We start from the raw sequence: 11,471 nt of genomic DNA, 5'->3' as shown, positions 1-11,471 counted from the left end.
TATAAACATATGTCTACATTCTAATCTAAGAGAGAAGTTAGATTCGAGATTTCCTCAGCAACCTAGCTTAAGTGTGCATCTACTCATAAAAACGGATCCACTTATCAGTATTACCAAATTATCTTCATTCAGACAATAAATCTTAATCACAACTCTTACATCAACTCATATAGTCTCATATTCGATCAAACAAACAGAATCTCGCTCAGTTCGATAGATATAACCAATCAACTATTTTTTAATAAATATGATTCTACGGTAACTAATGACGCTACGCTAGGTTGCTGTGGTCATCATGGCAGACACACCGGCACCATGGCAGCAGCTCTGCTTCTCTCACTCACTCACCCCGGCCCCAGATGCTTTGACAGTTTGACCTGATCCTTGTGTTGAATGGGCCACTTTGGTCTTGGCATGGGCCACTGCTAACTGGGCTTACCATCGATTTTGGGTCACGGCCCAGCTCACCATATACCTGTGACACACTTGATGACCAGCTACATGCTATCTATGCTATCTATATATCCTCAGCTGCGGCATAGCTATTAGCAAGTCATTTGACATAGAAAGTGCTTTCAACACTAACAAAAATCAAGGAGGACCCTACCGTAGCCAGATTACCAACTGAAGGCACAACACAAGTAAAATCATACTATGAAATTAGTCTTTTACATCGGCATTAGCAGTGGCAAAATGGTACATCAGTCTCATGCCTTTCTGCTTTACCACAGCATCCATGACCTCAAAATTCTTTCAGCGAGACTGATCAGGTATCAGGCAATGCCCGCAAAAATGGTGAACGGTGGAGGATCTTGGAGATGCAAAATTACTCATCATCTGAATCATTGAACTTAATTGAGTGGGTTTGCAAATCAATTTGCCCGCCCCTGTAGGTTCCACGCTTCTTCTTGGTCTTCTCGTGCCTAAATCCCCTGCAATTTGAAAATCGAACCACCATGATATTAGAACAATAGATAAGCTAGCTAAAGGCAGCAAAAATCAGAAGGCGCCATGAGCAAGTACCAACCTTCCTCTGACTTGACCAAGGACCTCTTGTGCCTTCGCACCATAACCAGATTCTGCACCACTCTAGAAGACAAGATAGAGGCATTGGTATGCCATACAAGGTTGATTGAGAAATAGAGTCCTCGGAATATATGATCAATAAACCCAAGAGAAGGAAGAGCAAAGCACCTTGGCCCAATATGAATTATCCTGAAGTCTTTCATCAGCAAATTTGACATCCTCTATCTTCACCCGTTGAAACGCATTCACCGTTTTAGGCTGCAGTGAATAAATAAGAAAGAAATAATTATAATTTTGGCATTGGACAGGGTAATGGTTAAATATTTATATCCAATAGATCAAAAAGATATTATCAGCAGCGTTACAAGCATAGGATCAGCGATGGCATTGTGGGTTGAATTACGTACAGTCTCTATATCGAAGGAATTGACATATAAGTTAGATCAATGTCAGTGTATACAGAAAGTCTCAGGAATCACTTCTCACACTAACCTTTGTAATGAATTTCTAAGCTTCCCCATGGTAAATTTGCACTAGTGGGTAAATAATGAGAAGGCAAGCTGCTGAGAAAACTAGTAGTAAATGAAGCTCCGTACATAAAAGAAAAATATCTCCCAAAGAATTATGGCTAACAGCTTTGATGGTGACTAAACTTACAGGAAACAAAGTGCAAACATAACAAGCCAGAAGCAATGGTAGAAATGGAAAGTGGCGTACTTCAGATGAATGTTTCTGCCTTTTACTTGGTTTTATGGTGCTGTCCTCCTTTGTATTATCCTCGGCAAAACCATTGCTGAGACTCGGGTTGGTTGCGCTATTTTCTTTCGCAGGGGGGATACTTCCCTCGACTTCTTCTAGTTTCCGCTTTTTGCCAACAACTGCATTCTCACTTGAAGGCCTTCCATTTTCGCCTTCGATCTCCATTCCACTCTTGTTCTCATCATCCGCTTTTGGAACTGAATCTTTCCCCGCAACTTCTTTACCTTCTACATGAACATTTTCTTCAGAATCAGACTTCTTTCGCTTCTTTTTAGCCTTTTTCTCATTGCCATCCTTTACTGTTTCTACAGCATCACTCTTCCCATTGGCACCATCATCCTCAGCAGGTGCAGCTACTGCATCAGTCTTCTCTGATGTCTCGGTAGCTGATTTTCCTTTCTTCTTTTTCTTCGCTTTATCCAGGGCACCATTGCCAAGACTGTTCTTGTCAGCATCATCGTTTTGACTTTTTGGTTCTTCCTCCCTCGATTTATTGCCATCCTCTTTGAGTTTCTCTGCTGCCTCAAACTTGTTGTTAATCACTAATTCCACCTTTTCCAGCCTAGCCTCAACATCATCATCCTTTGTCCGCTTCTTGTTTTTCTTCTTCTTGCCATCAAGCTTCTGATCATCACTCTTCACTGTTTCATTTGCTTCACCACTACCAGCATTCACCACTGAAGAGCCATCCTTCTTTTTCTTTTCTTTGGTCTCACTGCCTGCATTCTCACTGGGCTTTTCCTGGGCAGAAGGCTCACACGCCTTGCTCTCAGACTCACTAGCCTCCGCACCACCTTTCTTCTTCTTCTTTTTCTTCTCCCTGGTTTCGTCTTCTTGGATAGCAGAAGGCGCACTCACATTATTCTCGGCTTCCTTCACTTCTGTGGCACCACCCTTCTTCTTCTTCTTCTTGTCAGCTTCTTCTGCTGCACTGTCAGTTGTTTTATCTGCACCAGAAAAATCAGGTCAGCACCAATGAAAAACAAACGAGATGTCAATGTCAAATTAGTGAAATTACAACAGTTCATAACAAACAAAGATGCAACCTTTCCCATCACTTCCCGCAGTGACGGCTACCGGAGTGCAATCGCTGCATACAGCAACCAATTTTCATCAAGAATCAATCATACCACGCTACAAAAGCTTGACATACACCAATTGAAGCAATGTAACAAGAAAAAATTAGCTCTTGCTGTTCAAGTACCTCGATTCCAAGAATTTGGAGACCAAATCTTCCAGGCTCACTGGTGACGACCTCCAAGCACTCGCCTAGGAACAGCAAAATTCCCACTCATCGACTCGGTAATTGTGCATCATCATTGACTCAGTAATTGTGCATCAAAAAGGTTGCTCGGAAAACAAGCGGTGCATAAAAATGGCAATAGAGCGCACACGTGCATACGAAAGATATAGTAATAGTTATACCTCGAGGTTGGCCTCAGACTGGAGAGCGGCGAGCGCACGCGGGAACCCGCCGGCCTCGAGGAACGCCCCGACAGAGGCGACCACCACGGCCCTCGCGTCGGGGGCGGCGGCGGCGGAGCCCTTCGCCGCCGCCTTGCTCTTGCTCTTCTTCTCCTTCTTGGCCTCCTCCTTGGACATGGCGGCTGCGGCGACAGCGAGTGCGACTTGGCGCGGGACGAAGAGCATCAGGCGGCTAGGGTTTGGGGCGCCGAATTTATACGGGAGGAAGGGGGAGTGCTGGGGAGCAGAGGGTTGTGGCGAGGTGATGGTCAGTGACGTGTGGGTCCAGAAATGGTGGGGTCGGGTGGTCGGTGAATGGAAGCTGTGGGGGAGTTGGTGTTTGGGATAGTTGGCGCCGGAGGGGGCGAACGGCTGGTGGGGAAGCTTCTAGAAAGGGCTCGAAGTCGAAGGGATGGTCGGACGGTTGAGCCCGCTGCTGTCAGTTGGTGTGGACAGGGTAATACAGGGGAGTGCAAGGGAAAGGTAAAACACTGTTTTTTATTACACAATAATAGCGCTCGAACGTTAGATACAGATGCTATCGTTGAACGCTATGTTGCTATTCGATTCAAGATAGATCGATAGTTTATTGTCGTTGGATTAATTGCAAATGAAAAATCTCACCATAATAAAGGACTTTGTTGCTCGCGACACTACTGCACCATGCGACTTAGATTTTTCTCGCAACTCTGCTCACCCTAAACGACGAGCTCGATTTATAGAACATCTCAACAGAAAAAATTGAACATTCCTCATAGCTAAAAATAGACAAATTCAAGATCTTGATCAATATGCAAGGATGTGCTCGATAAAAATTACATAAATCATAAACAAACATTATGATTAGGTAATTAAAATCTTGAAGATCTCACTGCAACGTCCAGAAGGACCAGAAGTAACATTTATAAAAGTAGAATGCAACACTAAAGCCAAAAAAAACTTGATCTTTTACTGTAACAAATCAAACTAATATTTGCAACATTTAAAATTACTCACCACAACAACTAGAATGATGTAATGCAACATGTACTAAAAATTTCTTCTAAATAATTAACAAAGAACAACTACAACATCTAAAAATATCTATCACAAAATCTTAATTGACCTAATACAACTAGAACAACAAATCAATGTGACTACTGTAACGAGCAATAAACATTTGTGTTGCATATCAAGATAATTATTACAACAACCATAAAGCATTGGTGAAACAAATCAAACCAACTCTTGCAACATAAAAAAAAAGATGCAACATCTCGTAATGAAACGACTATTGCACTAAACCAAAATAAGATGATGCAATATCCCAAATCAATAACCGCAACATCTCATATCGTATACTGCAACATCTCAAATAAAAATAGAAACATCACAAATAATCTATTGCAACATCATAAATTACATATTGCAACATCATAAATCTACAGTTGCCATGTGTAAACCTCCAGTGAGGTGCACCATCCATGGTGATTGCCTTCTCTAGTGAGCTATGAGACCACTAGCAGAAAAGTAGGGAGAGGGAGTCCGATATCCTTACTGAAAGCCATTAGATCTAGCTATCTGCCACCAAAATCAGAGGTAACATAGGGTGCTCGAGCTACCATAGGCCTCTCTCCACTACTGGCAAGCTACCCCTGCACATTCGCAGAGTAACGAGTAGTGTTAGTGAACTTTCTTGTAGCCTTCCTTTAGTTAGTGAGCTCTGCTCCCAGCCTCCCTTTGACAGGAGTGAGCAAGTGGAAAGTGGACGTAAGCAACTCGAGATACAAGCGAGCGGCCATGGGTGCACAGGGCAAGTGAGAGTAAGTGAATCAATGAGAGATGGATAAGAATGAGTGGTTGGGAATTTAAAGCTAGGGAGATGAGTGACACACATGAAAAGTATGGAGCCTAAATTGAGCCGATGAATATTTTGGGCTTGGTTAGTTTTTTTGCTGTTATGGACCTATTAGAGCGTCCGACAATCGTGTTTTCCATCGGACGTACGAGACGAAGCATTATCATTTTTTATTTTATGTTGCCTCCTTTTTTATTTTATTTGTTACCAACTTTTTACTATATCAATTTTGACCTTACGTTTTTTCTATGAAAAGTTTATAGATATCTAAAATGTTCATATCATTATATTCGTCATGAAATATATGATATTAGTATTGTATTCTTTTAAGTATTCGTAATTTTTTTTAGAAAAAACGCAATGTCAAAATTGCTACAATAAAAGCTAGTGACAAGTAAACGAAAACAGATTGATTTTTATGTATAGTTCGGTTGAATTTGTGGTCATTGCATCAATTTTCGTCCACTTCCTTATATCACATATGTTCTTTCAATACCTAGTTGAGACAAGGTGAAATATCTATGGAGTAAGCGGTTTTCACACCCACAACATCTTCAATGTACGTCCAGCAAAAACCAAGTCGAAACACAAAAAGAAGCCAATAGGCATGACAATTGTAACGGCTCAAGGCTTGCTCATGTTGGTTCTAACTGTATAGTGCGTTGTTTAGACTTAACATATGTATGTAAAAAGTATAATTGTATCCAAAGCAAACATAGATGGGTTGAATATACTATAAAGAGAAAACTCCTACCCCTCACATGTTTGCTCCCTCATGGTTCTTCCGTGTTCTCTTTATACTCCCCCAAATTTCACCATGTTTTAATCTATTCTAGCCACAATCCTCCCATGAATGTGATGAATTTGTAATAGCTACTCTCCTTCAGAAAATACCAAGCAAGTTTGAGCTCCAAATGATGATGCATGTTGCTGGATTCATTGGCGAAGTAGTTCTAGGTAGGGCCTTTTCCACCATCACGAGATTGGTGGGTTGGATGATCGAGTAGTGAACAATGGTGGATCATTCCCTCACCATGCTTGTCTAAAAAACAAAGGTGATGGTATCGGAACCGGAGATGCCACCAACAACTTCGCCATGGACCACATCATGAATCCAAGAGCCTCCCCTCTGAACGGCAGCTCCTAATCCATAGCTCTAAGGGAGCTGATCATCGAGTTGATGGCATGGTGTCAAGTCGAAAACCAAGAGGATGGTTGAGGATACCTTAGAGCTCCTAAGCCACACATGATCAAAGGCCCACAAAATTTCTTGACTCGATATCTCTTGGGTCAGTAGAACATGATAGGAAAGTGCTAGTTCCCAATGTGTCCACATGAAAGTACAAAGATGTCGTCTAGAGGGGAGTGAATAGGTATTTTTACAAAAATTCGTCCCCTTTTACCATTGATCTAAACTTGCAGCGGAATATAAATTAACGGATTTTTTACAAGTGAAAAACCTAAATATGTTAGGCTCAACTAGTGCACAAACATCCAAAATAAGTGTGAAAATTACAATCCTAAGGTGACAAGACTTACTCTAATCTAGCGAGAGATATACAATAAAACTTAAATTAAAAAAGGTTAAAAACACTGTTCGCACGCCTGAAAACATTGTTCATCCGGAGTATCCGATGTAGTCCGGATACTCCGGGTTGTACAGGTTCGGAATCTCCGGTAAAGTCTGGATTCTCCGGATTCTATACAGAACTGAGCCCGAAATTGAATATAAAGGATGGATAGAGAGTTCTAGCTCAAACCAAGTGATGTCGTGTGTTCTCGGAGATAATTTCAAGTAGATCCACGGATAACCTACACTCAAATACACACAAACAAGTAGATCGAGCAATATGCACAAAGATTTGAATAAGAACTTAAAAGTAAAGAAACAAGAGAGGAGACACATGATTTGTTTTCCGAAGTTCGGATTCACCATCATGAATCCTATGCCTCTGTTGAGGAAGCTCCAACGAGTTGGGTCTCTTTCAACCGCTTTCTTCGATCCACTCTTGATTTCTTCCCTTGCGGAGGCGAAATCGAGCCCTTCACAAACTTCCGCGGCAACCCACAATCTTGGGTGCTCGTCGACGATGCCTAGCCGTCTAAGAGGCTTTACCTCCAAGAGTAACAAACACAACGACGAACTTATTACCGAGAACTCAAATACTCAAGATTGGATTTTAGCTCACTTGCACTCAATCTTCCAATCTCTCAACCCAACTCACTTTTCTTCTCAAATCACACACTAGAATAGAGTGAGAGATGTTCTTTTGGCTCTAGAAATATGTTCTTTTGTACCCTTGCAGCAGTCCCAAAGGATATGGGTGAAGGGATATAAATAGCCCACTTCAAAAAAACTAGTCGTTATTCAACTTTTCTAGTCTTACCCGGAGTCTCCGGGGTACACCGAAATATCCGGATCAACTGGAACAGCCCAAACCGAGAGCCTCTGGCGGAGACTCAGCCGGAGTCTTCGGCCAGCCCGGAGTATCCGGCCTTCACCGGAGTATTCGGGTTCATCACAGCTAACCTCTGAAAAATAGCGATAACTTTTGATCCCGGAGTCCGATTTCGACGATTTTGGACTCTATGAAAAGCTTATTCAGATGGCTACATATCCCAACTGAATTCATGACCTAAAACATATAGTATCAAATTAGGAACACTCTAAAATCCAATTCAGACACTTAAACACTTTTCGCTCCGGATTTTAAAAAAGAATTCTCACTTGGGTTTGGTTAGAAACTCTTGAGCACTGAGACATAACAATTACTCACGTTGCATCCCTCTTAATAGTGTGATATACCTATACTCAAATTGAAGGATAAAACTCGTTTGAACCATTTTGAACATTTGAAAACTTTCAAGTACCGCTTCTTTCTTTCAAACTTTGAGGGTTGCCAACTTCCATATATTCTTCACTTGATTCTTCATATGATTGATGTGAATCATCCATAGCTTCCCATGGCCTCGCATAGTCCATCGGCGCAAAATCTTCACTCGCTCTTCACCACCGCCTTAGTCCTTCGGCACCAAGCCATTTGCTTACCCTTTACCACAGACGGTCCATCGCAGCCGAGTCTTGCTTGTCCTTCACCATCTTACCATAGAAAATCACATTGTATTTAACAGCTTCAAGGAATTCATTTTATCAAATATGGAGTCCACTCTTATTCTTCACTCTTGACATATATGATTTCAATTCAACTTATGCCTTCTTATGGATCCTAACCCCAACTCACTCTTAAGCACAAAGCACCTGGGTTAGTCCATAAAACCTAAATGATAATATTTATACCTTAAATTACTTGATCTCCACAAGTAACTTATTAGCCTTCGTACATATTGTCAATCTTCATATAGAATCTAACCCCACTCATTCTTAAACACATAGCACACGGGTTAGTCCATAAAACTCTATTAACAAGTCATACCTTTAGTTACTTAATCTCCACAAGTAACTTAGCCTTCAAGCTTATTGCTAATCTTATTGAGCTTGTTCTTCTTCTTATGAGCATCACTAAAAGCTCAATGACTTTTGATGCAATTCTTTAGACTCGTGGCATTTCTCAAAGAATCCATGCTTCATCATTTATGCATCTCCTATGAAATAACCTAATGGCAATTCTTAATATAATTGTTAGTCCATATGCATTATCATCACCTACCCGAGCATCACCTAGAGCTTATTCATCTTGATGTATTTTCAATCTCCCCATTCATCTAGAGCTTATGCATATCTCTCATCCATGCATCACCTATGGAACAACCTACTAACAAACTCAACACTATTATTAGTCCATAACTATTATCATTAATTACCAAAATCACATATAAGGGCTAGATATGCTTTCACCACGTCTCATTTAGAAACTACCATTACATCAAGTTGATGACAAGAATACTCGATTGTGAAAGGATATGTGTGAAATGTACTTTGAGGAACGTCTATCGAGTTTATGAAAGGGTTATTTGGTGTGTTCAATTGTACTAGTGCCTTTACAACATGACATCAAACCTTGATGTTAAGCCATCTTATGTCAACCATCTGCGGTTGCTTTGATCATAACCAATATCGAGCGCATTTCTACGAGTCAATTTAGATAACCTCAAACAAATTGGTGGATCGGTATATGCCTTTCTATGATTAATTTGAGCATTTAGCCCATGACACCATGTCATATCCACACAGCTGGGTAGATCGCCCTCGGGAAAATGTAAGCTGGCATTGTCAAGGATTATCATGCGACTGCTCATCATCCCCGTGAAGAAAGATTCGTCGTCCTGACCGGCAACGCACCCCGTGCAATTGCTATAGAGGTCGTCTCCCGATGGCCACAGGACACACCAGTTGCCACCGTCGGCTATCGAGAACACCCAGGCTCGGGGACCTTCGTAGAACCAGAAGAACACCCTAAAATTTGATATGAAGATGTTGCCATCGTCCCTGTCGATAGGAGCGACCGAGGGCTAGGCCCCTATGCATCATTCATGCATGCATGAACTTGAGTACTCAAAGTGTGATTTAGTGGATAGATTTGGATCTAATCTATTGCATGGTTCATGCAAAGTGGCCACTTTGAGACTAGTAAATGAAGAAAGCGTCCACTGGATCACTATAAAATTAGATGCTTTCTATTTGAACGGCCCCAAAGATTCCAAGGCTGCTAGTTGTCTAGTTGATAAATGTATTCTACAAAGTTGACTAAAGATGGCCTAACGCTTGTACTCGTGAGAAATGCTTTGATGAAAGGATTAGGGCCTCTGATTGGGATTGGTGAGAGAGAATGAATTAAAGATAAGGATGAGGCTTTCCATTGTGTAAGTGTTTCCAAATACAAAGCCACCATTTAAGCTTCAAAAGCCATAACACATGAATTTCAAATTTAAAGTTATAAAATTTGGAGCTTTCAAATATGTGAAGTCCAAATACAAATTTAAAATTGCGAATTATCAACTTTGGAGCCTCCCCTATGCTGGACTTACGCGTGTCGTAGCATCATTACGTCACGGAGTGGCTGTTCAGTGGCACGGTACGCTCAATTGCTCAGTTATTCAACCCCCTGTCATCCAATCCTAGCTCTGCCCCTGCCCTTCGAGCAGAAAGGAGTCTGCGAAGAAGCCGATGGCGTCCTCTTTCGACGGACGGTAGATCCCTTGGTATCGGCGTGTCAACGAGTCATAGACGATGAAGTTTGGTAGGCATCTGGATTCTCGGAGGAGAACAAGGCCATCGTGGCAGTCGGCAACCTACCACTCCGAGGTCTGGCCCAGAGGGAGGAAGTCGAGGGAGAAGTGGTTGCTGACGATGGACACCGGTGGTGACGAGGGGACAACGCTATCATATCACGGTGGGGGTTGGTGGTAGTGGTCGATGATGGAGTGCGGGTGGAGTGAGCAGGTAAGGAAAAGGAAGGCACAACCACCATCTGCGGCAACAATGACGCAACATTATCATTCGCAGGTGGACGCCGCGGATGAGCCACAGAGCATGTGGAGTAGATTGAGCTTTGTGTCCTCGTTCGAGAATGTTTGCCCACTTCAAATCTATAAGCGGGAAAGTAAAAAGTGCCCTTAAAGGGGTACGTGCCCTAATGTGCAATGTCGTTAGATGTGTGCAAAGATTTGTGCTCCGCACATGGGTACAACAAAGACAATGCCACATGTGCATGCGCACAAATCTCAATGCATATGCAATGGCAGCCCACAAGCCAATATATTCATTATTCGAAAGTATTAATTGTCACACGAGGATGCGTTGCTCACCTCACATGGTTCAAATTTGAAAAAGGAAAGCATTATTTGAGCGGGAAAAAGAAGAAGAAGCTCTCGAACCGTTTTTATCCCCTTTCACTATTTACATGGTCCTCGTCTCCTCTTCCCACTCAGCTCCCTTGAGGAGCTCATGCTGCTTATGCCGCCTCCATTAGGAGAAGTTTGCTGCCTCCCTGTATCTCGGTAGAGGGGACCTATACCACCGCCATCATCGTATGGATGATGTTGGAGGGAACCGCACCACCTCTCGTTGTAGGGCGAGAGCTCATCGTCACCGCTTTAAGAGGAGGGGGCATGCACTTGCATGTTAGAGGGGAGAGCTCGTGCTACCACTTGTGTGTTGAAGGACACGAAGCTCACCCTGCTCCACCACTACGCCGCCGACGGCGGCCGGCGGCATAAAACATCGTAACCCTAGTGTTCTCTTTATTTTCGAGATGTTTGAGTTTTGAGCTGATTGAATCCATGGAAGAACGGGAGGAAGGCGAGAGGGAGACGCACCGCGTGATCGTTGAAACGGATCGGACGCCTGCGGAGGCAATCAATACTCGCGCGCGGACCCGGCCGTCTGGACCAATTTGCCCCCGTCGTCTCTTTTCTCACCGACTCG

The 11,471-nt window shown here is 42.6% G+C and overlaps 1 protein-coding gene across 1 annotated transcript; it reads right to left on the bottom strand.

Annotated features, from left to right (window-relative positions):
* Positions 1-625: 625 nt before the first annotated feature.
* On the bottom strand, positions 626-3,467 carry LOC133906340 (suppressor protein SRP40-like). Its single transcript, XM_062348213.1, has 7 exons — positions 3,211-3,467; positions 2,990-3,054; positions 2,832-2,875; positions 1,744-2,732; positions 1,195-1,284; positions 1,028-1,089; positions 626-932 (listed from the first exon to the last, which is right to left on the bottom strand). Exons 1-7 carry the CDS (start codon positions 3,433-3,435, stop codon positions 827-829), a joined length of 1,581 nt encoding a protein of 526 aa, XP_062204197.1. The 5' UTR covers positions 3,436-3,467; the 3' UTR covers positions 626-826.
* Between the last annotated feature and the right edge of the window lie 8,004 nt (positions 3,468-11,471).

This window comes from Phragmites australis, chromosome 23 (genome assembly GCF_958298935.1).
Source record: "Phragmites australis chromosome 23, lpPhrAust1.1, whole genome shotgun sequence".
Taxonomy (NCBI): domain Eukaryota; kingdom Viridiplantae; phylum Streptophyta; class Magnoliopsida; order Poales; family Poaceae; genus Phragmites; species Phragmites australis.
Note: the sequence above shows the minus strand (reverse complement) of the source record. Positions and strands in the feature narration are given on the sequence as shown.